This window comes from Colletotrichum acutatum, assembly GCF_030867785.1.
Source record: "Colletotrichum acutatum strain CBS 112980 chromosome Unknown BDZ83scaffold_47, whole genome shotgun sequence".
Lineage (NCBI taxonomy): Eukaryota > Fungi > Ascomycota > Sordariomycetes > Glomerellales > Glomerellaceae > Colletotrichum > Colletotrichum acutatum.
In genome coordinates this window covers 63,489-86,270 of record NW_026849041.1, presented here as the reverse complement: position 1 = coordinate 86,270, position 22,782 = coordinate 63,489, and the positions used below count along the sequence as shown (strand labels likewise).

Below are 22,782 nucleotides of genomic sequence, written 5' to 3'. Positions count from 1 at the left end.
CTTTGCCTTCGACCTCGACGTTTCGTCCTTTGTGATAGCTCTGTGCAGCGACGAAAAATGAAAGGTGTCAGGTGCCTCTGGGGCGTGTTATCTTCGCGTTGATATGTCTGATGATGAGTGCATGCCAAGAGGTGTCGCCAAGGTCTCAAAAGATGAGACCAGGGGACCAAACGACTCAGGACCGCCCAGTTCCCACGTCAACTGAGCACCATATTTCATCTGAATGGGATCATCAGCGTTTGCGATTCTGGGGTTTTGCGGAGATGAAGAAAGCTTGGCAGAAACGTTTTATCCAATGTATTGGCACTACCAATGAGACTTGAGGTGATGAATATGCCTCGAAAGTCGTAATCCGCTCATTCTCCTCGCAAATACGCGGAGAGCCCCTCCAGGTCCAACAAGGCGGGAGCTCCGAAGGCTCCGACAATCCACTTCGCACCCCACGAACATACTGATGAATACCGTCGTTCCAAGTGGTTGAGATGCCTCAATGAGGAAGCCTTCGACTCGTCAGATATATCCGGGGGAAGTGGACTAGGGGTCGATGTAAACGGCTAGAGTGGACGAGTTGTCCAGGGTGCATCCTCCTTCTCCCCCCAAAGAACTGTCGGCCTGGCCCCACGTCTCCGCACCCTCCTCTCCTCTCCACGTTGGACACGGAAGGCATTGGATACCTCCGCACTCTCCCACAAACGGCTCCATCATGGAGTTATCTAAGCGCTTCGTGGGGCCATAGATCTGTGTTGTGGCTAAAAGGCCACTCGTCTCTCCTTACACTCATGGAAAAAGACCGAGAGAAGAAGGACACCTCGCATCTTGTTTCCTTTCTTCTTCTTGTTTCCCCTTGCTCACTCTATCCGTTCGTAACGGCGTGTGTGTGCGTATTCTTTGCGGGAAAGCTGCAGGAATCATGGGTTCCAAGAAGTACTTTGGCCTCACGGGCAACGCCCTCAACAATCTGAGAATTGCCCTCATCATCGCGCCCAGCTTCATTCTTTACGGGTACAACATTGGTGTCGTCGGTGGTCTGCTGACGGAGGAAGACTGGGTCAAAACGTTCCCCGAAATTGACACCGTCAACACAACTGGTGCCCAGAAATCGGCAAACTCGACACTCCAAGGCTTCATCGTCGCCACCTTCACCATCGGCGCAACTATCGGCTCACTATCTTGCTCCTGGACCGGCGATATCTATGGCCGTCGAAACATCATTTTCGTTTCCGCCGTCATGACTCTCATTGGCGAAATTCTCATGGCAGCTGCTTTTGGTCTCCCCCAATTCGTCGTTGGCCGTGTTCTCACCGGCCTTGGCATTGGACAGCTTAGTTCCATCGTCCCGGTCTGGCAGTCCGAGACTTCTGCTGCTGCCAACCGCGGCCGACAAGTGGTCATTTCCGGTGTGTTCATGTGCGTAGGTTACATGCTCGAATCATGGATCGATCTCGGCTTCTTCCAGTTCCACTCTGGCCCCATTACGTGGCGCCCGCCTCTGGCCATCGCCGTATTCTTCTCCATCATTCTCATGGCCTCGATCTACTTCTTCCCGGAATCACCAAGATGGCTCGTCATGAAGGGCAAGTCAGAGCAAGCTCGCGCTGTGATTTCGGTGTTGAAGTCGCTGCCGGCAGATTCGATGGAGGTCCAGGCCGAGCTTTCCGGAATCGAGTATTCCCTCGAAGAAACAAAGGGCACACAGGTTTCCCTGAAGGATGTTCTGAAGATGGGCGAAGACAAGCTTTTGTATCGCTTCTGCCTGTGCATGTCACTTCAATTCTTCCAACAGATGGCGTACGTTATTCCGAATTCCACCCATTCCCATTGGCAATAAGATGACTAACTCTGCGTTCAATAGTGGTTCCAATCTCGTCAGCGTGTATGCACCGATCCTTTTCCAACAAGGCCTCGGTCTCTCTAGCCAGTACTCTCGCATTCTCAGCGGCGGAACCCTGACGTGGAAATTCCTCGCCTCCTTCATCGCCTTCTTCACGATCGACCGATTCGGACGACGCGCTGCATTCATCGTCAGTGGCACAGGAATGTCTCTCTGTATGATTGCACTCGCTATCGCAACATCATTCGGGACCGACAATTACCCTGCTCAGATCGCAGCCGCCTTCTTCATCTTCCTCTACAATACATGGATCCCAATCGGCCTCATGGGAGCGAACTACCTCTACTGCACAGAGGTTGCACCGCTGCGTCTGCGTATGGCGATGAGCTCCATCTCGACGGCGAACCACTGGTTATTCAACTTCCTCGTCATCATGGTTACGCCGGTTGCTCTCAATACCATTGGATGGCGCTACTATATCGTCTATGCCGTGATTGCGGCCGCTATGCCGGTGACAGTGTACTTCTTCTTCCCTGAGACGACGGGGCGAAATCTCGAGGAGATTGACTTGCTATTCCGCGAGTCGGCTTCGTGGATGGCTACGGTGAAGTATGCCAAAACAAGACCGATTGCCATGCCGCAGGAGTTCAACTCCGAAAAGGGCGAAAAGGCAGACCACTTAGAGGGAGCTTGAAGTCGCTTTGAATGTACATATAGATTGTCGTCAAAGGATTGGCTGACAGGAGGCAACACTTCCAGCGACGTTAGCGGGGGGCCTTCATGATCGCCCTCAAGGACCCACGTCAATGACCCGGGATACGTTGCAGAGCCAATTCCAATACAGATTTTTCCCCATTGTCTCCTTGAAGTCCCAAAATGCGTCAAGACCTACGCTCCTAACGTTCATCCGCGTGTCGTTTCGGAGTACCTTCTCTATCTTTCAGACTAGTAGAAAGCATAGGTAGACGTGTCTGGTGTTTCTCTCATTCTACATGTTTCAATCTTTTTGATAGGCCTGTGTAAGCGAAAGAAGAATGCTCCGATCAATGGGGAAGTTGTTATTACTCTGACAAGGACGTACACCTTTTACCATCCGGCAGCCGGTGGGATAGGGTGGCACTCCCTGGGTCAAAGAACGCCTGTGGATACTGAAGCAATAATGGATCAATCGGTGATCAATAATAATACCTACGCCTGCAATGATGTAATCTGAGTTTTTCGCGGCAAATGGCATATTCTAGAGATTCAAGTTGTAAAAGTTCCCTACATCAACGAAATTAAACTTTTTCTATAACAACGTTTCGTCTGGATTGTGACCATTTTGTAACAACCTGCCAAATCTCATCCGTAGTGGCTCAATCTACCCTGGATGTCACTTGATCCATCATGAATGCTCCAAAGACCCAGTAGCAGTCTGTCTTATTCCAAATTTGATCCGTTCAAGACAAAAGTCGTACCTAATTACTAAATGGCTGTTTTGAGAACCACACATGCGTCGGATATCTGGTCGGTGAACAAACATCCTCGTTGATGCAACTTCCCCTACGCAAGGACTCACTTGAGAATGTGGCAACATAAATAAAGGCGCTCAGAGAATCCATCCGATCGAAGCGAAAGCCTACAAGACTACTGATTTCGGGCTGTTGGGAGCTCATGTGGCCGAACGGCAGCGACGACTTCACACCACGTTGTGTGAGAACGACTTAATTATGACAGCCTTTTGCAGGACTTTGGGAAGAAGAAACAAGGGACTTTGGCGAGTCTCTAAAATCGCGATCGATAAGGAGAACTCCAACACTTTGCGATTGACCTCTTATCGATGGGCTAGACGCAGGCGCATCATCGGAGTCACAGTTGGACTCCTTTTGCAGGTGACATCATTTGCCGACAAGGTATGATTGACGGCTTGCCCAGTCATTAATCTCGGAGGGGACTATTGACGACGGGTCCTGCAGCCTAGATCTGAGATCACAGATGTCGCGTTGGGCCAAGATTCTTAGCAGTCCAGCCAAGAGTCTTGGCTTGGCTTGGCCTCAACTTGGCTTCACTTGGCTGCACTTGGCTTCAGTGCATACGTCGATCCACCCTTCAAGGGCCCGAACCTAGATCCAACATCAAGTTCAAGATTGCCTAGATTTTCAACTTGATGCTTGCTCTTGTGGCCGTGATAGAAGCTCAAGAACGACGTGCTGGAGGCAACGAGAGGTCAGGATGGAGGTGAATCTGTCTGTGAGCATAACCTCGGCGCGAGATCGGGGCGGATGACCCCCAAAATGGCAAGGTGACGGGGCCAGTAGTGGTATCCGCTTCATTTCCCATCCGGTTTCCGCTCCTATCCCCTCAACTCTTCCGCCCGTACTAGAATCATGGTACAGCCAGCCTATTCTCTCATATTTACTTGTCATCTTCATGGCCAAAAGTCCTGTCTGGCGGAATATCCGTCATTGCCATCGGCGAAGACCATCACCAGTCGCCCCGAGTCCGATTGCCGAGGCTCATGATTAGACGAGTCGTTGAAGTTCATCTCATCCTTCAGGCGGTGATATTCCCGTCCGCCCACCCGCCCGCTACGCAGCTTCCATAATTGATCCAAGGTACAGTCAGAAGTGGCAAGTTACGCGCATACGCGCATCTTGTTGCGAGGAACTCGCTGATAACGTATAAGCGGACGTGGCCGCATTGTCCACACATGGCGCTCCTTTGATATGAACTGATGCGACAATACTAATTGTTTTCCAATGGATTGCCAGGCCATACCCTGCTCATTACCTAAGGACCTCCCCTTTTCGCACGAAATGCCACAACAGCCTTCCTAACTTGCTTAGTTTTGTGTGTGGGACAACCGCCCATGCGTCTGAATTGCCGGTTTCCCCGGCCTCTCTTGCGGCGCTGCATCGGGCCCATCCGCTTCCCCTTGTTGCCCACATACCGAGATCACCAGACTATCCCGATGCTATCTGCTGTTTAACGGGTTCCTCTTCATTTGCTCAACGGCTTTCTGCCAGCTTGTAATATGCAGGCTACCCACCCTCTGCCTTCCGCACCTCCTCGACATGGATCGAGTTCCCGAAGCTTTTCTTGAATAGACTCAAACTACCCCGACATGTCCTAGTTATGCTTGATTTAGCTCGATTTAGCTCCTGCCAGATCTAGACTAGCCAGGTTCATCGTGAACCGCCCACATTTACGACCGGCGGAGACGTGCACTTCCAGACTTGCCATCGTGATCTCACCTTCTTGACGAAGGAATTGCTCCGTTCGGGCTTATCAGAGCCCTGTTAATGTTGGCCATGCAACCATTCAATCATGGTATCGACAGACAGAATGAAAACAAATCGAGTATTTATATAGCCCAAGTATCCGCGAACAATGTTCATAGTGCTCCTCTTCACTCCCATCCTCAGTCATCCCTCATCCCCCAGGTCTCTAGGTCAAAATGGTTGCCAAGGCTCTCTCCGTCGCCCTTCTCGCTGGTGCCGCTTCGGCCACTTGCCCTCTCTCTATTGAGATCAGCAACGCCGAGAACCACACCGTCAACGTCGCCGTTACCAACACCGGCAGCGAGGCCGTCTCCGTCTTCAAGGGCAACACCGTCTTCAGCGACCATGCCACCCAGGATCTCCTGGTGACCGATGCCGGTACGTGAAATCAAGCGCTCACGCTGGAGGAGTATCTAACAAGAATCAGAGGGCACTGCTCTTCCTTTCGAGGGCATCTTCGTCAACTACAAGCGCACTGGCCTCGATGCCAAGCTCTTCCAGAAGATCGCTGCCGGCGAGACCATCACCGTCCCCGTCAACGCCGCCAAGAGCTACAAGCTCGACGGCATTGCCGACGCCAAGGTCACTGCCATCCAGGGCTTCCGCTACGCCGTCGGTGACAGCATTCCCTCCGCCTTCAAGGACTTGGCCTCCTGCGCTGATGTCACCTCCGGCGAGGTTGAGGTCACTGTTGACCAGACCACCGCTGCTGCGTACGTCCAATTCCAACATTCGGTGCGAACAGTAATCCTCATACTAACCTGACATCTATAGGGACCACATCTCCCGCAAGCGTGAGGAGCCCTTCAACTCCCGCATCCAGAAGCGCGCCATCACCTACTCGTCCTGCACCACCGCGCAGACGACTGCCCTGAAGACCTCCGTCACCGACGCCATTTCCATGGCCAAGGCCGCCTCCACCGCTGCGGGCACCTCGTCCTACTACTACACCACCTGGTTCAAGTCGACCTCGGTCGCCTCCAAGGTCCAGACCATCTACAACGATGTCGCCGGCGTGCAGACCACCTCCCCCAAGATCTCCTGCACGGACACCTACAGCGACTGCACCGACGGCAGTGCTCTCCTCTACACCGTCCCCTCGGACAACGTCATCGTCCCCTGCCCCAACAACGGCTTCTGGGGCTTCCCCGAGCTCGCCTCTCAGTGCTCTGGTGACGACTACGACCGCGCCGGCAGCATGCTGCACGAGATGACCCATCTCTACGGCACCACCGACTGGGCTTACGGCCCCACGGCCGCCCAGGCCCTGTCTGCCACCAAGGCTGCTGCCAACGCCGACACCTACGAGATGTACGCTGAGAGCGTCCGCCTCGGTGGCTGCACCACCGGCTAAGTGTGTTCGTCGATACGGCGCACATGCATAGTTTGGTTTGGGCACTGTCTCCTTTTGGGGATGAGAGCCCTTCCTTCTTTCAATGTCTATAATTCAGTTGGCGGTCCGGGTAGAGTGGGAACTACTGCGGGATATTCATATGCCCGGGGAGCTTGATTGGTGAATGGCTTGATGTGAGCTGAGTGCTAGAAGTAGCCTATGAAGTAACGGTTGAACTCCTGAGATCTTTTAACTATCGCCAGTGATTGTTCGACGGTGAGATATGCGCTCGTAAAAGAGGTTTCCTTCTGATCAGCTTGTGGACGTATGGAATCCTAGACGTCACCAGGCACCATGGTTTCTCAATAAGGAATACGAACAAGCATATGTCCTTGTGGCTGTAGTTCCTACGTCCTTCTGGTCTGATTCCGAATGCGCCCTTGCTCATTCTCAAAGTGTTTCTCCTCAAACTCTCCAGATCTCGCGGATTACCGATCATTTGTTTTCAGAAGGTTTCTCATTCATTTCAACATCCCGACCAGCCTACTTGTAGTAGAAAAACGTTCAGTCGCGACATTGGCTCATCCATGATGCATTGGTGGTCTCCCCCTGGAGCAACTCGCGCTTCCATGTCACTTCCTTGGCGCCAATCGTGCTAACTATGACCTCAGATGTACAATCTTACAAGCCCATGAAGCTGACCGGATGGGGAATGGCAAGACCGACAGTTATCAATTGGGCGTGTGGTGGTGAAGTTGCGTTAGCCGCAAAGTTCATAAACTATATTGGGCAGTTACACCTTGCCGAAACCTTACTTGGCCATTGAGCTTACAAGCTTTCTCTTGCGTAGTAAACTTTGTGTACATATTGAACATCAAGCACGGAAAAGACGGCCTTATAGGATTTTATGTTGAATGCCGTTGCGAATATTTCCAAAAGCCGAACTCTGGACGATCAACAGGGCTTTCCCGCCGAATGTTTGCTGGAAATAGACATGATCTACAAGGTTCAGTATTGTTTCTGTGTCAACAAAGCTTAGTAAATTGCAGCCCCATCTGGCTGCCAGCATCACCGTGAACCCGATCTCGTATTCCATCCATAATCGCACCTGAATCGATGTACCGGATCTTCAGAGCATCGCAGAGAACTCTAGATTCAATAGGAAAATCGTGAAATTGCACCACAGTGACCTTCGGACCAGAGACCAGAGACCAAAGCTTCACTAGTAAATACCTATGCTAGCGATTCAAAAATATCAATGCAGTCTCTGATGCTCGTAACAAAGAGGCAAGCTCGACATACCCTACTTTTGAGAAATGTTTGTCGAGCCCTGCAATTACCAACAAGGTAGATTAGGACTCTCTTCAGTTGCGACGATGACAGCCGTCGCCTGAGCTCTCATGGACCCAGAGCCAACAGACCCAGTTTGAAAGACGTGTGAGCGGTAAGTTGGTGGTCGTATCTCGTGGCCAGAGTCTTCCAACTAGGAACTCCTTCTTTGGTCTTTTGAGCCAAATCTTTCTTATTGCGCTCTAAAACCATTCTCCCCAACTTGCGTGACGCACAATCGCACTGAAGGCAGAAAAAACACGCCTCGTTTTCGCAACTTATCACAATAATCGGCTTTAGAAGGACTTCAAAGCTGCTCTGTGGGTCCAATCAAATATGATCGCCTCCACCGGAAAATAACGCTGGCCTCATCATTTTCCGATGTGTCGCCAAGACTCCAAACAAAGAGTGGCCAAATGACTTTGCGACCGGACTGGGAACGTAGCTATTCCCAATTTCCCCTCCCCTAAAAGAGGAACTTCCTCAATTCTGGAGGCTGACTCAGCTCACACTGCGCAAAGACACAGTGGAAAGAGAAAAAAGCGGCTCTCAGGGGCAAAGCGGGGATAACAAAAGCGCCCTTGCATGTGGGAAACGGCACTTCCGGGGCCCCAAGAGACTGGCGGCGGGCGGCGTCGCGCCGGCCGACTGGGCGTCTATTGTGCGTGTAAGGCTAGTAACGGCCGTTTATGGTTTGATCTATGAAAGACGAACCACAATGCAAGTGTCCAAGATCAAGTTCAACGATCCGACTGCTGTCAGCTTGTCACCCCTCATGATCTGTTGGCTGTTCTCGTTCGCCCGATCGGAGGGTCAACCGCCGGTCGGCACCCCCAGGCCGCCGCCATGTAACGCTGGCTGCAATGCACGGCACCAACCAACGTCGAAGACGCACGAAATGCTTTTAGCCAGAGTTTCAGAATGTTCGACCTCGGTAGCCCGCTCAACCACTCGCTCACTCTGTACGGCCTAGTAGGACAGGCTGCTTTGGCGTTACAGTGGTACACTAAGAAAAACAAAGTTTTGGTCCAGAGGAACTGCTGTCCGCCAAGGTGGAAACGAAACCATGGGGGAAGAGTCGGAGAAGGACTCTGGAGGGTGGGTGGCACGGGTGGGCGATGGGAGGCCTTTCACAACTGCGCTGTTCCTTGAAAGGGGTTTTGACAGTTTCGCGAAAGATAGTTCGCGAACATGCGATTGCGAAAGACCGAAAGAGAAAGAAAAGAAAGAATGCCTTACTCCGATTGCCACTGTTCCCTCAGACCAACCAGCCAACCAACACGCCATAGGCGAATAAACGCGTCCCGTCCAGTCAGCTCCCCAGGGTTCCGTCACATAGTAAAGTTCATCCCCTTCAACCAATCCCCAGCATTTCCACGAGAGCACGGCATCTTTTGTGAGGCGTAACTCTATAGACGGGCTTGTCAACCGCGCCTTCGTGGCCACTCACTGCGCCATGCTCCCCTCTCCCCCAGAGGCCAAGACTTCCCAAGAGCCCAAGTTGGGAAAACCCAATATGGCAGTCATTCGCCCAGTCCGATCTCCCGTTGCTTGAATGCAGTGCAGCGCAGCAAGACGTAAGTGCCCAGCTCCGTCCCGGGCGGCCCGGCGCAAGAGGCATCCCTGGATTCGAATGGAACCCAGGCAAACCTTCCATTGTTGTTGGCCCGCCCTTCTACGTAGTAAGAATAGGGGGTTCGTGCTGGGTGCAGGTTCGCAACTCTCGCATACCGACAGGGCTGCCGCCGCAGAGTCGCAGACGCGCAGAATTCGGGAACCCGTCTTTGGCGCTCGGGGCTCAGGGGTATATCTGACTGCATGGAGCACGAATGCACCTCGTAAGCCTATCAAGATGAACATGCCGATATCGTTCAGCACCTAGACATACTGCAGCCTTGAGCACCAAAGAAACCTGAACAACTCGTAGGAAGAAAACTTGAACATCAGACCAAACCTTGGGGTTCGCGGCACCTGGGTGATCCCTGCCGGCAGTGGTCGTCAGCCCCCCTGCTCCGAGTCATTCGCGCGCCTGTTTGCCGTTGACGTTGGTCCCAGCGGCCCCAGAAAAGCAATTAGTTTGCTTCGTCAACATGGGGCTGTGGTAAACTCTATTGTAGTGCTCCGTAGGGAGGGTTCCTCAACGCCGTAAGGTTGCGAACAGTCTGGTGTTGGCCGCGAGGGGGTCGTACGACATTGAAGTTATTTAAGCAAACCGAGCCGTCACCCCAATCTCCGAATGCTGCTGGTTTGTTAGCGTAGCCTCGAGCTGAACATCTTTCCCAACTTCACTACATTCTTTTGCATCTAGTTCGTTTCTATTCACAACAGCATCATGTCATTCGCTCAACTCTCGCTCGCGGCCATGTTGGCTGTGGGCGCTTCCGCCGCGCCTTACTCTGCTCGCAACGTCAACACTTCTGGCGTCGTTGCATCCACCTATTTCGCTGGTTACCACGCGAACCGCGGATTCCCCGTCTCTGACATGCCGTGGGACAAGTACACCGACGCAAAGTACGCGTTCGCCGAGACCGCCGCCGACGGCAGTCTCAACCTCACCAAGTCGGCTCCCGATCAGCTTCCCGCCTTTGTCGCGGCCGCCAAGGAGCACGTATGTTGCCCGTAGATCAACCCCAGAATCAAACACAGTAACTAACATCTCCCCGCAGAATGTCAAGGCCCTCGTCTCCATCGGAGGCTGGACCGGCAGCCGCTACTTCAGCACCGCCTTCGGCAGCGCAGAGAACAGAACCGCCTTCGTAAAGACTTGTCTTGACTTTGTCGAAAAGTACAACCTCGATGGCCTCGACTTTGACTGGGAGTACCCCAACCGCCAGGGCCTCGGCTGCAACACCATCGCAAAGGACGACACGGCAAACTTTGCCTCCTTCCTCACCGAGCTCCGCCAGAAGCAGACCAAGCAGCTCTACCTCACTGCCGCCACCAGCCTGAACCCCTGGAACAACGCCCTCGATGTTGCCAGCACCAACGGCACCCTCTCCTCCTTCGCCAGCTCCCTCGACTACCTCATGGTCATGGGCTACGACATCTACGGCGCCTGGGCTGCTACCGGAGGTCCCAACGCGCCCCTCGCCATGACGTGCGATGCCCGCAACAACCAGGGCGGTATCAAGGAGGGCGTTGAGAAGTGGATCGGCGCCGGTATCCCCGCCAACAAGCTCGTTCTCGCCGTCGGTGCCTATGGCCATGGATTCTCCGTCAACTCCACCAGCGCCTTCTCCTCGCCTGGTGTCTTGAACGCCTACCCCGTCCAGAACAGCACCAACCGATTCCAGGGCAGCAGCTGGGACGACGACCCATCCATCGATGAGTGCGGCGCTGCTTCGCCTCCCAGTGGAACCTACACCTTCTGGAGCATGATCAAGGAGGGCAAGTTCCTCGACGAGACGGGCAAGCCTCGCGATAGCATTGCTACCGGATACGACAACTGCAGTCAGACTGTAAGCTCCCCCATCCCTTATCCTGAATCTCATCCTTCGATATGACCTAACCTGATAACTAGCCTTTCCTCTACAACGAGACTGCTCAAGTCTGGGTTTCCTACGACAACGTCCAGTCGCTGACCGCCAAGGGCAACTACGTCACATCCAACAAGCTGGCTGGCTTCGCCATGTGGGAGGCTGGTGGTGACTACAACAACATCCTCATCAACGCCATCCGCTCTGCGGTCGGCTTGTAAGGGAGTGGTTGCAGTTGAGCGTGCATTGGTTAGATAAAAAGTCTCGATGACAAGTTGCAATAACATCATCTATGGAGTACATACCATTTCCTTCTCATACCCTGTCACACTAGTATCAGTATCATAACCTTGAATTGAACTTTCGAGTCGCTGAATCAGTCTCGAGTATTGCCTGTACAAGTCGAATCTCACAATCCGATTGTGTGCCTGTCAAGACAAGTTTGTCGTGGCACCTACCTATATGGTGTCTGATGCTTTGTCATCTAAAGCGGATGGGCATGTAACAAGAAGGCATCCACTATAGTAGTCTTCCAATTCTTTTCCCCTTATCATGTCTTGTCTATCTCCCCCAAAACGTTTTGATCATGGTGTATACTGATAGAAGAAGCTTCTCATCTATGCTCGATGTCTGTGTTAACTTGTCGAACCTGATGAGACAAAGGGCCAATATTAAGGAAGCAAGAAGTGTCTCATGTCCATTGTATATGGCCTTTTGTAGGCTGATGCAATAGGAGGCAACAGCCTGAGTCTGTGAGGCCATGGGGCTTGTACAGCGCGCTTTTCATGACCCGGTACTGATTTCCATCCCATCCAGGAAAGAGGCAGTTTTTTCTGGAAGGCTCCTTCCTTGAGCCACTTCGTGCGTACCTGCCTAGCATCAATTCGAATCGAGAACGTCGTCTGCCTCAGCGGAGTGAATATAAAACCGCCTCACCTTTTCCTACAGGGCAACAACTCTCATCGCTTTCACCACCCACATCACTTCCACGATCTCACAAATATCTTGCAACTCATCTCCCTTCACCATCGACTCAAAATACCACGGCTACTAGGGTCCAATAATCCTCTTTCCGAGTGCTTCGCCCACGCATCTGATTTTCACTTTGACAACTCGCGCCTACCTCGCACAGTAAGTATCACGACAGTCTCATCTCCTCATATCTCACCTCATCCACCTTTTTCTCACTCACTCACTCACTCACCGAAATTTCACTCGCCCTCATCTCCGCGACCCATCTAATTACGAACCTCACCAGACACCCAAAGCAGCACCAACCCCAACCTCAAAAATGCCTCCCAAGACCACCACCTCCGAAGCCGCCGCCACGCTCAACCTCACCGACGGCGAACTGAAGCTCGCCCTCGCAATGATGAAGCACGTCGACCGCCCCACCACCGCCGTCCTCGAGAAGATGGCCGAGGAGGCCGGCCTCTCCGGCGCCTCCAGCGCCCGCACCCTCCTCGCCCGCGCCGCCACCAAGCACGGCTGGTTCGCCGGCGGCGGCAGCAGCAACAGCACTGAGGATGGTTCTGGTTCTATCCCCACGCCCCGCCCCAAGAAAGCCGCCACCCCGCGCAAGAAGAAGATTGCTGAAGTCGAGGAGGGCGCCGAGGAGGAGGGCACGCCTACCAAGAAGCGCGGCCGCAAGGGCAAGGCGCAGAAGGCTGCGGAGGAGGCTGCTGCTGAGGCTGCTGCTGAGGCTGCTGCTTTGGCTTCTGCCGCTGAAGCTGCTGCGGAGAAGGATGTCGACGATGAGGAGATGAAGGAGGGTGGTGATGGTTCTGTCAAGGAGGAGACTGGTGACACTGATGGTGGCAAGGAGGAGGCTGTCGAGAAGAAGTAAGATGGACGCAAGCATATTGGGAACTTCACTTTTTTCTTTGGACTCGGCAGGATGGATGGATGGACTACAGCTCTCTCTCTCACTCTGGATTGACGATACTCTCTTTCTTTAGCTTGGACGGTTGCTGTCTAGCTACGTGGTTGCGACCTATGGCCTTGGCGAATGTTTGAGGCTACGTAGTACTGGATGGAAGTGCTTAACACGAGGTACTTCAAGAACAAGACATTTTATCAGATTTTGGCCTTGACTCGATTCGTGAAGATAGAATAACTACCTGCCATGAAAACTTAATTCGTCGCAGGTACCTGCGCAGAAAACATCACGTCTCACTCTGGTGGACGAAGTGACAGGTCACAGAAAAGTGCTCTCGAAACACCGCTTCTGAAGCTGCATTAGTACTGACTTCGACTGTTGTCGACGACTGTTGTCGAATTCATCACTTCCATTCAGTGAAAGAAAGTAAAAATGAAAAACAGACCCTCAACGCGCAGTGACGCGCTTTGGCGTCGACCGCGGAAGTCATGACATCATCCGCCCTCCAGCCCTAGAAGACATCTCAAAAGTCGACGCCGTTCTTAATAGCACCAGACTCTGAAATCAATTCAACGATCCCAACTAATCGAACACCTTCATCACGCCACCAGTGCAACCCAAAAAAAATATTAACAGATAACATCACAATGACTACACGCAGTCAGGCCGAATCCAACAATGATCACGAAGCCGCCGATACTGGCACGAAGCGCAAAGCCTCAGAGGCCTCACAGGCCAACCACGCTCAGGACGATGAACCCGACACCAAAAAGTCCAAAACCGAGAATCCAAAAGCAACAGTAGACTGGCTCCTAAGCGACGAAGCCTTCTCCCTCGCCTTCCCCTCCCTCCCACAAGGCCACGGCGAAATCGACTGGGACGAAGGTCAACATCGCAAAGACCCTCCCCCCGAATCCGCCGGGAAGAAAACCAATACCTCAAAATCCTCAAAGGATAAAGACAACGACGACAGCCATGAGAACGAGGATGACAAAGGACCCCGCCTAACTTACCCAGACTCCACCTTGACCCCCTTCCAAAACCTCGTCGCCGCCCTCCTCCTAAGTAAACCCATCTCCCACCGCCTCGGCCTCCGCACCATCAACACGCTGCTCAACCCGCCCTTTGGCCTGCGCACGCCGCAGGACCTCGACGAAGCTGGGTTCGAGGGGCGCAGGAAGGTGATGTGGGAGGCGAGGACGCAGCACAAGGAGAAGACTGCTGTGCAGTTGGGGGATTTGGTTGAGGGGGTGAGGAAGATTTGCTGTGGGGGTGGTGGCGATGAGAAGGAAGATAGGGAGAAGGAGACAAAGGAGGAGGAAGACGAGGTGGATGTTGAGAAGATGATTGCGTTGAAGAAGATGGTCAAGGGGATGGAGGCGGAGGAGGCGCAGAAGAAGGTTGAGAAGGTGTTGACTGATGGGATTAAAGGTGTCGGACCGACTGGTGCTGGGATCTTTCTGAGAAGGGTACAGGAGGAATGGAAGGAGGTGTTTCCGTATGCTGATCAGAGAGCTCTCGAAGCTTCTGTTGAGTTCGGTGTCATCCATGAAGGTGACAGTGCGAAAGAGTTGGCCGATGTGGTTGACGGGAATCGGGGCAAGTTTGTGAGGATGCTGGATGTGCTTGTTGGTATTCAACTTGAGAAGAAGATGGAGGAGGCGCTGAAGATGGCCAGGGGGGGAGACAAGTTAGATCACTGAAATGGAATTGGTAGGGTTCTTTTCGTGATTCATTAGCTTCAGCTACCTGGGGTGATGTCCTCTTGATCGACCCGCTCTCAATGACATTCTTGTCCTTATCCTACTGCAAATTCCCTCAGATGCTGCTTTGACTTGGCGGACTCACTGAGCGTCCATTCTTCGCTCCCTCTGAGGCTGTTCTAGTATCGCGGGTTCTCGCCATATCCCTGGTTCTGTTGATAGCCCTCATTTCCGCCATAGCCTTGGCCACTCTCATGGCCTTGGTTTCCCCCGTAGCTCTGGTTACCTCCGTAGTTTTGTTGGCCTTGACCGTGACCTTGGCCGTAACCTTGATCCTGGTTCTGATTGTAGTTCTGGTTGTAGTTCTGACTTTGGCCGTAGTTCTGGTTCTGGCCTTGACCCTGGTATTGATCCGAGTGGTACTGCTGGTACGAGGAAGGGGGCTGGTTCTGATCAGGCCGGTACTCCTGATGTGATTGATGCTGCTGCTGATGTTGCTCAGGTCGGTACTCCTGGCTTGGAGGCGGGTTGTATGATTGCTGCGGATGCGAGCCCTGTCCACCATACTGCTGCGACGGAGGCGGCGCGTAGTTGCCACCCTGGGGCTGACCCGAGTGGTGCTCACCACCAAGCTGAGATCCCGCCGTCGGCGCACCGACACTGACATTCTCATTGCCAATGTCATCCGGCACGTTGATCTTGACCTTGGGGAGATACTTTTGCACCTTTTGCTCGACAATGTTCTGCACAAACACCCAGCTCTCGCGCTCAAACTTGCGGTGACCGCCGTTGACGACACCGAGGATACTCTCGCGCAGTGTCTCCTGCACCTTACGCACAAGGGCCCGGATCTTGTTGACTAGCTTCACCTTGATGTCGTCTCCGAATCCGCGGTCCGCGTGTCCGCCAGCGTCGCGGTCGAGCTGGGAGTCAAAGGGGTTTCCTCCCAGAATCTTCTCCAGAGGCCGCTGGAAGGCGTCTGGCAGGAGCTCAAAGAGCTGCTTCTCGATGGCACCAAGGATCTTGCGGAATTCCAGACGGACTTCCCTATGCACCTTTGCCAGACCAGTGCTGAGCTTGTCGCTGATGACCTTGGAGAAGCCACCCTTCTCGCCTTCACCCTCGGGGCCATCACGATCACCGATTCCACGGCTACCCTCCTGCGAACTCTTCTTGTTTCCAAACAGGCCTCCAAGCCCCTTGACCAAATCCTTGACCTGGTCCTCAATCTCGCCCTTGACACCGTCGCCAAGGTCGCGCGTGCTCGTGTTGCCGCGCAGCCACCGCTTGATATGCTCCAGCGCAATCTTGGTGAACTGCTCCGCAATAGGCGCATGCTGCTCCCTCAATTTCATGCCAACCTTCTCCTTGATCTCGGGGCTGATGACACGGGCCTTCTCCTCGGGGTTCCGCGCGGCGTCCTTGACGGTGTTGCTGAGTACCCCAAGGAGGCCGTCGAGTTCGAAGCCCTGCCCGCCGCCGCCTGATCCCTTGTTCTTCTCCAGGTGGTCTTGGACGACGTTGATGGCGGAGGAGAGGAAGCCCTTTGCCCCGCCGAATGAGTCGCTGTGGCTGATGCCGCGGGATTGCGTCTCAGGGCCGCCACCTCCTCCTCCGCGGGCTTCGTCGGTGAGGTTGAAGATGTCGCGCAGGTCATCGCCTGCTTCGTCTGTGATGACGCTGAAGCTGCGGGTGAGCTTGCCAATCTCATCTGCGAAGGGCAGAGATTGAATGCCGTAAGCATCGGGTGGTGTGTCGTTCAGTCCTCTCGAGCCATCGTCTGAGTTCTTGTCCTTGTTGAAGAGTGAACGGAAGGCGTCAACAACCTGGTCTTCAAGGCTGTCAATGGTTCTCGTCTGGAACGTGTCGATCTCAGACGCGATGCGCGGTTGAATCTGTGGAGCTAGAGAGTCAACGTACTCGTCGACCTTTGTCATCAAGACATCGGGGAGGCCACGAGAGTTGGACATTGTTGCGGTGGTGAGATCCGAGGAATTTGGAGGAGATAGGCGGCTAGCTTAAGGAGGAGAGACAGGCACAATAAAGGTGACCGTTAGGTCTGGAATGGTGCTAGCTTGGTGGATGGTCGGCGGCCGGTCCCGCTGGTGCTGATGCTGGTGGTGAGGCCGCCTGGGGGAGCTGAGCTGAGCTCCAGCTGAGCTGTCACGTGTGACGCCATCGCCATGGCGGGGTCGCGACTGCCAGTGCCCAGACGGCTGACGTCAGGTTCGGCACGGACCATCCGTGAGGGGTAGACGGTACGTATCTTTCACTCACTGAGCTCTCACTCACTGACTCACTTACGGATCCCAGTCTCATCTCACTCATACCAATGAGATCCAGGCGAATGTTGAGCTCCAAGGTTCCAGTCTTGACTCAAATTCTTACACATGAACAGTGACATTGGTTCATCTCATCGTGAAATCAACGCACCTTCCACCACTCACAGGTAATATGGGCACAAGGGGGCCGTCTAAGGGCGCCAAAACGAGTCAGGCAATGTAGAGAGCATTGACGATAGAGCCGGTTGAGCTCGGGTCTGATTAAGGCATGTTATTGGCATTCAACTACAAGCAATCGAGAGCCCTTCACTTCAAGGCAGCAAGAATCAGCTTCTTATAGTCCTCCACGGCAAGCTCGAGATCCTGAACAGTGATGCGCTCATCAGCCGAGTGAGCCACTAGAATAGTTCCAGGTCCATATAAGTAACGCTTGTGGGTTCCGTTCAGGCGCGGTACATCAGTGTAATAGTTCACCACGGTGGTGTTGAAGCCTGCTTGTGTCAGTCGAGGCCGTTCCAGCAAAACAACGAGGGCAAACAACATACCTTCAACATCGTAGTCCAGACTCACTGGCAAACCATACCCAGTAAACGTCAAATTGACATACTCCGGCGTCACTTCCGACACAGCCTTTTGCAAAACATCCTGAACCCCCTGCAAATCTTCAGTCGCAGCGCGAATCGACGCCCTCCCTGACGCGCTCTCGGGAATCACATTCGGCGCGACCCCGCCCTCAATCAAGCCCACATTCAACGTGGTATTCCCAAACTCCTCCGTCCACGGCAACTTTGTATCCTGAATGTTGTCCAACGCCCGAACGAGCAGATCAATCGCGCTCCGACCGTACTCGGGATATCCGGAATGCCCCGCAACGCCATCGGCCGTGATATTGAACCCCAGCACGCCCTTGTGCGCCCGGACGAGGGTGTTCTCCGTCGGCTCGCCAAAGATGACAGATTCCCACGTCAAGCCCAGCGTGTTTGCAGCACCCATGCCGTCGCCTCCAGATTCCTCGCCAACAACGTATAGCAGCGCGACGTCGCCCTCGGCAATCTCCCCGCTTTCGAGGAGCTCCTCTACAGCGATAATCTGTGCTGCGACGCTGCCCTTGGCATCAGAAGTTCCTCTGCCGCGAATCTCATCGCCGGAACGGGAGTACGGGATATATGGCGGCACGGTGTCAAAGTGCGATGTGACGAGGACGCGGGCTTCGCGGGCGGTGCCGGGATAGGCAAAGACGTTTTGGCGGGTCCCTTCGACTGTTTGGAGCTCGACTGTGAAGTTCGTCTCGAGGTAGCCTTTGAGGGCTTGTGTTCCGAGGGCTTCGGATTTGGTTGTTGAGTCGGCTTCGACGAGGGTCTTGTGTAGGCTGAGGAGGGATTCGGTGTAGGATGCGGCCCAAGCTGATGAGGCGAGGGCGCAGGTGAGCACTGCCGATGAGAGGGGCTTCATTACGGTGATCTCTCACATGAAGTTCCTTGGTAGATGTTGAGGATTGATGCCTCGGAGCCCGGTGCCACGAGGTATGTCCGGACATGGCCCAAGCCAGTAGATATGAGCGTTGGAATGCTTTTATCATTCACGGCCGGTATGGCGCCAGAGACACTTGTGGGGTACGCACAACCCCGGTTCCGAAGGTCACGTCGGAGATGCACCATGATAAGAAACTCTGTGTTACTTTGAGAGGGGTTGGTGCTGCGCCAAGGTGATTGACAGGGAATTCCAATGCGTAAGATCTTGAAACGGGCAGTTACTGCATCGCAGACGTTGACATTGAGGAGGGGAATACATCTGATCTTCTCCGATCCATCCTCATCGGTGGTGGGTTCGGAGCTTTTGGTTAAATGATTGCCGTGTTCGGTCGGGCTCCCACGAAGCGGGGTGATGGAGACCGGCCGTGTGGTCCGAGGATGAATTGGGTCGGGAGCAAAGCCGAAGGTTGGGAAGGTCAAGGTGCCGATGTTAGATTAAGGTAGCTCGTTTAATCGGGCATTGGTCTCATCCATGAACAACAACCTTTGAGAGAGTTCATTCTCATAGGTGTAAGCCAGGGAAGCCAATTACTGTACATAAATGCTGATGACAATGTGTCACGCAAAGGTTTGGCTACTAGGAACCTCGTTGGTCAAGCGAGACTTGGTCACAGCGCGTTTCATGAGACCGGAGAAAGGTTGAGAATCCCCTCATCATCCTCTGCCGTAGCTCAAGTTCAGCTCGAGTACTGTTCCATGGAAGAATACAGAGGCAGACTATGCTTCAATAGCTCAACTGGACGTTGACAAAGTTAGTTGTTTGTTGGGGAATTCCCTTGCTATATCCAGCTGTCCAGCCATATTTCTAAGCAGAAACAGCCCCTTGGTGACTAATGCCGAAAGTCTGTGCGCCCCGGCACTGCGGATAGCTCCTTTTTGCACCACCTTAAAGGCGTCAATGACCAAACTTATTCGTCCGCGGAAATAACTTCGTGGGGCAGATGCGACTCACTGGGGGATTTTGCAGAGTCTTATTGATTCTAAGCGCGATTCCAAGACCACCCACGGGTACCTTGAGTTGACCAACCTTTGTTCTCGTCCATGGCGTCTACCCACTTGAGCACGCGATTTCTCAGCAACAGCTTGAATGCCAGGTTACTAATCCCACGTGTTATTTCAACAACTCCTCCTCTTGACTTAAATTCGTCTTTATTCCGTCATTCATCTCGACGCTATCACTCTGATCAGCATCTTCAACAACATCGTCCATTGGCTTCAATCTCAGCTATAACTCCCCCAAACACCCAATTGAGACCGATATCATACACAGCAACAATGGCAGGCACCATCCGAGCTCTCGTCTCTCAAGGCGACAAGACCGCCAAGGTCCAAGAGGTATATGATGTCATTCAGATGCCTCTCAAGTGGTCCTCATGATTATGTACTAACCACCATCCCAGGTCCCGAAGCCTCATCCTGGCTCAGGCGAAATCCTCGTCAAGATCTCCGCCGTGGCCCAGAATCCAACCGACTGGAAAGCCACAGCAGGCGCTCCCGCAGGCCGCACCGTTGGCTGCGACTTCGCCGGCACCGTCGCAGACCCCAACGGTTCCTCCCTCAAAGAAGGCCAGCGCGTTGCAGGCTTTGTCATGGGAACCAGCGACGACCCACCCCGCGGCGTATTTGCTCAGTACGCCGTCATCGAGAGCAGCCTCGTCTTTCCCGTCCCCGAGTCCGTGACGGATTCTCAGGCCGCGGTTATTCCTTTGGCTTTTGCTACCGCTGTTCAGGCGCTGTTCCAGCGGCTGGGACTTCCTGAGCCCACGAGCCCGAGCAAAGGGGCGATTCCGGTGTTGATTAATGGCGGAACGGGCAGTGTTGGGTTGTATGCCATCCAGCTGGCGAAGAAGGCTGGGTTGTATGTCATCGCGACTGGAGGCAAGAAGAACCACGCACTCCTGAAGAGTCTTGGTGCGGATGTGGCGATTGATTACCGCGACGCCGATTGGATCGAGCAGGTCAAGAAGGCGGCGAAGAACGGCCTGAAGCACGTTTTTGACGCTATCAGCGAAGTCGAGACCACAAAGGCTGTTGCGACGGCGCTCTCACCCGAGGGAGGCCACGTTGTCTGCATTCTGCCGCGCAAGGCGAAGGAGGTCGGTGCTCCTGAGGGAGTTAAGGTCGAGAGCACGTTGGTTTACTCGGTCTTCGGAAGGGCTCTTACGTATGGAAGCTTCGACAACATTGATGGGGAGAAGCCTGAGGATAAGAAGTTTTGGGAGAAGTACTTGGGTCTTCTGCCCAAGTGGTTGGAGGATGGCTCCATCAAGCCCAACCCCCAAAAGGAGTTTGGTGGCCTGGATGATATCAACAAGGGCTTTGAGTTGCAGGCCAAGGGCGGTGTGAGTGCTGAGAAGCTGGTCTACAAGATTGTTTAGACCACTTGAGAATCAAAGAAACAAATAGCGATTGAAGTTACTAACTTGTAACTTTGGTTATGGATATTGCACGTGATAACATGGTTAAATGAATATAATGTCAATACCCCTTCACCGCTGTGTTTTCCTTTTTTGTTTTTTTTTGATCTGCCTCAGGATCACTATTGCTTTTTGAACGGTCATCTCTCACTCTTGCTTCTACAATTAGGGCTTTCCTTTCTCACCACCTGGGTTTCTTTGAGCTTTTACCTTTCCCACCAATACCCCCAATCTCAACTTCTCAACCTCACTCTCTCACCTTTGCTTCCACCCTTCCTCCCGTCTTTCTTGTCGACCTCAACTTTCGACCCAATCAACTCAATCGGTTCATACATCCATCATCCTACCTGCCTTTCCCTTGTTATCAACAAGGTCTTGGTCATCTCACTTCATTTCGTCCCCCAAGCAAGATCGCTTCCGTCGGTCCTTGTCTCCGAAATTCTCATCAATAACCACAAACGCTGCCAGCGATCTGACCAACTCACGTAACGGATCATTGCTCGCCCTCTCTCATCCAAGCCTCTTTCATCTACTGACGGCCTCATCCCTTCAGCATGTCTTCATCCCACGGCCAATCAGTGTGGCAGCCAGTGGTCACCTTCACCGTCCTTTTGCCCCCCATTGAGCAATACTCGATGGCAGAGAAGGGCAGTGAAGGAGGCAACTGGGCTCTTCACGATCCCAACACCTATGCCTCCTCCAAAAACCAGCCAGAGCGACAGGAGGCCGAGCAGTGCCTGGCTTGCGGCAACCCTTCCACCCGGAAGTACCGCTGCCACTGCAAGTCGGCCAGGTACTGCTCAGCCCAGTGCCTCGAGGCTGACGACCTCCATCAGCGGCTCTGTGTTGGACGTCAAGATGCCAAGACTAAGCCTGCCTTCAGCCTTCCGTTGGAGAGTCGACCATCTAACAACCACTTTCTCGCCGCGTTGCTTCCTGTAGATGGATCCAACCCTAAGCCCATCTGGATCTCTCTTCAGATGAATCGCAAGACTGGCAAGATGAGTTTTGCTACCGACGAGATCACCATTGCGAAGGCGGCTGCCAAGTCCAACAACAGCTCCGACCCTGACATCATCCACGTCGGTCTGAACTCGGTCGCGACTCCCATCCAGAAGAGCCTAGCCCACGGAGTTGACGCCATCAAGTTCGCTTCGTACAAGGACACTTCCCCCGGCAACCTCAATAGCTGCATTCAGAGCTTTGGCAAGCCCGGGTTTCTGGCGTGTTACTTCGGCGCGGTCGTTGTCTGGGCGTACGATCTCGAGTCCAACGGAGCCTTCAAGTCACCCCGTGACTTGGGCGTGCGCGACCTTCGCCACGCTCTTGACTGCCATGTGCTCAATTCGGTCAATCCAGCCGTCTCTCAGCCCAGTCGATTCATCCTTGAGGGCGGTGTCATCGCGGCTCTCAAGATCAATGATCTCTCGGATCGCTGGTTGGAGGCTCTGGGCGTCACCCGCCAGATCGAGAAGGTCCACGTCCCCGCTTCACACCAGTACTTCGAAGCCTTCCCTATCGGAAAGCTTTTCCACCTCGGTCTTCGTTGGTATGTCCGAACTGGAGTCCCCATCGCGATTGCTCCAACGGGAGAGCTCCATGAGGACCACGAGGAGATCCTCCACCACTTCCGTCAAACCGTCCTTCTGGTTCCTTAGGAGGCACGCCAGAACACCGGCATGCGCAAGGCTCAGCTCCAGATGGTTGATCTAAAGCATTCTTCCAGTTTTCACCTGATGC

General features: G+C 53.6%; 10 protein-coding genes across 10 annotated transcripts; 8 read left to right on the top strand and 2 right to left on the bottom strand.

Annotated features, from left to right (window-relative positions):
• Positions 1-910: 910 nt before the first annotated feature.
• BDZ83DRAFT_752225 (general substrate transporter) lies at positions 911-2,525 on the top strand (the record flags this gene model as incomplete). The annotated part of the gene is made up of 2 exons (XM_060514168.1): positions 911-1,788; positions 1,853-2,525. 2 exons carry the CDS (start codon positions 911-913, stop codon positions 2,523-2,525), a joined length of 1,551 nt encoding a protein of 516 aa, XP_060364893.1.
• Positions 2,526-5,078: 2,553 nt separating this feature from the next.
• On the top strand, positions 5,079-6,655 carry BDZ83DRAFT_671334 (deuterolysin metalloprotease). The gene is made up of 3 exons (XM_060511125.1): positions 5,079-5,469; positions 5,519-5,804; positions 5,866-6,655. The coding sequence occupies exons 1-3, from the start codon at positions 5,268-5,270 to the stop codon at positions 6,443-6,445; spliced, it is 1,068 nt and encodes a 355-aa protein (XP_060364892.1). The 5' UTR covers positions 5,079-5,267; the 3' UTR covers positions 6,446-6,655.
• A 1,735-nt stretch (positions 6,656-8,390) lies between these two features.
• On the top strand, positions 8,391-8,858 carry BDZ83DRAFT_621467 (uncharacterized protein). The gene is made up of 2 exons (XM_060508267.1): positions 8,391-8,409; positions 8,468-8,858. Exon 2 carries the CDS (start codon positions 8,472-8,474, stop codon positions 8,724-8,726), a length of 255 nt encoding a protein of 84 aa, XP_060364891.1. The 5' UTR covers positions 8,391-8,409; positions 8,468-8,471; the 3' UTR covers positions 8,727-8,858.
• A 1,257-nt stretch (positions 8,859-10,115) lies between these two features.
• On the top strand, positions 10,116-11,450 carry BDZ83DRAFT_577795 (family 18 glycosyl hydrolase; the record flags this gene model as incomplete). Its single annotated transcript, XM_060505053.1, has 3 exons — positions 10,116-10,361; positions 10,420-11,211; positions 11,274-11,450. 3 exons carry the CDS (start codon positions 10,116-10,118, stop codon positions 11,448-11,450), a joined length of 1,215 nt encoding a protein of 404 aa, XP_060364890.1.
• Positions 11,451-12,520: 1,070 nt separating this feature from the next.
• Positions 12,521-13,075, top strand: BDZ83DRAFT_752222 (uncharacterized protein; the record flags this gene model as incomplete). Its single annotated transcript, XM_060514167.1, has 1 exon — positions 12,521-13,075. The coding sequence occupies one exon, from the start codon at positions 12,521-12,523 to the stop codon at positions 13,073-13,075; it is 555 nt and encodes a 184-aa protein (XP_060364889.1).
• A 581-nt stretch (positions 13,076-13,656) lies between these two features.
• BDZ83DRAFT_320697 (uncharacterized protein) lies at positions 13,657-14,901 on the top strand. The gene is made up of 2 exons (XM_060502371.1): positions 13,657-14,472; positions 14,509-14,901. Exons 1-2 carry the CDS (start codon positions 13,756-13,758, stop codon positions 14,809-14,811), a joined length of 1,020 nt encoding a protein of 339 aa, XP_060364888.1. The 5' UTR covers positions 13,657-13,755; the 3' UTR covers positions 14,812-14,901.
• Positions 14,821-16,967, bottom strand: BDZ83DRAFT_621458 (uncharacterized protein). Its single transcript, XM_060508266.1, has one exon. It carries the CDS (start codon positions 16,779-16,781, stop codon positions 14,991-14,993), a length of 1,791 nt encoding a protein of 596 aa, XP_060364887.1. The 5' UTR covers positions 16,782-16,967; the 3' UTR covers positions 14,821-14,990.
• Positions 16,968-17,399: 432 nt separating this feature from the next.
• Positions 17,400-18,545, bottom strand: BDZ83DRAFT_719593 (uncharacterized protein; the record flags this gene model as incomplete). The annotated part of the gene is made up of 2 exons (XM_060512194.1): positions 17,400-17,584; positions 17,639-18,545. 2 exons carry the CDS (start codon positions 18,543-18,545, stop codon positions 17,400-17,402), a joined length of 1,092 nt encoding a protein of 363 aa, XP_060364886.1.
• Positions 18,546-19,900: 1,355 nt separating this feature from the next.
• On the top strand, positions 19,901-21,003 carry BDZ83DRAFT_752218 (zinc-binding dehydrogenase; the record flags this gene model as incomplete). Its single annotated transcript, XM_060514166.1, has 2 exons — positions 19,901-19,960; positions 20,026-21,003. The coding sequence occupies 2 exons, from the start codon at positions 19,901-19,903 to the stop codon at positions 21,001-21,003; spliced, it is 1,038 nt and encodes a 345-aa protein (XP_060364885.1).
• A 593-nt stretch (positions 21,004-21,596) lies between these two features.
• BDZ83DRAFT_651804 (uncharacterized protein) lies at positions 21,597-22,700 on the top strand (the record flags this gene model as incomplete). The annotated part of the gene is made up of 1 exon (XM_060510480.1): positions 21,597-22,700. The coding sequence occupies one exon, from the start codon at positions 21,597-21,599 to the stop codon at positions 22,698-22,700; it is 1,104 nt and encodes a 367-aa protein (XP_060364884.1).
• Between the last annotated feature and the right edge of the window lie 82 nt (positions 22,701-22,782).

Bases quoted from the DNA above. Each gene is read 5' to 3' on its own strand.
- BDZ83DRAFT_671334 (XM_060511125.1), top strand. From the start codon at position 5,268: ATGGTTGCCAAGGCTCTCTCCGTCGCCCTTCTCGCTGGTGCCGCTTCG. The intron at 5,470-5,518 runs GTACGTGAAATC...AACAAGAATCAG, and splicing joins TCTCCTGGTGACCGATGCCG to AGGGCACTGCTCTTCCTTTC. The intron at 5,805-5,865 runs GTACGTCCAATT...TGACATCTATAG, and splicing joins GACCAGACCACCGCTGCTGC to GGACCACATCTCCCGCAAGC.
- BDZ83DRAFT_621467 (XM_060508267.1), top strand. From the start codon at position 8,472: ATGCAAGTGTCCAAGATCAAGTTCAACGATCCGACTGCTGTCAGCTTG.
- BDZ83DRAFT_320697 (XM_060502371.1), top strand. From the start codon at position 13,756: ATGACTACACGCAGTCAGGCCGAATCCAACAATGATCACGAAGCCGCC. The intron at 14,473-14,508 runs GTCAAGGGGATG...GCGCAGAAGAAG, and splicing joins TGATTGCGTTGAAGAAGATG to GTTGAGAAGGTGTTGACTGA.
- BDZ83DRAFT_621458 (XM_060508266.1), bottom strand. From the start codon at position 16,781: ATGTCCAACTCTCGTGGCCTCCCCGATGTCTTGATGACAAAGGTCGAC.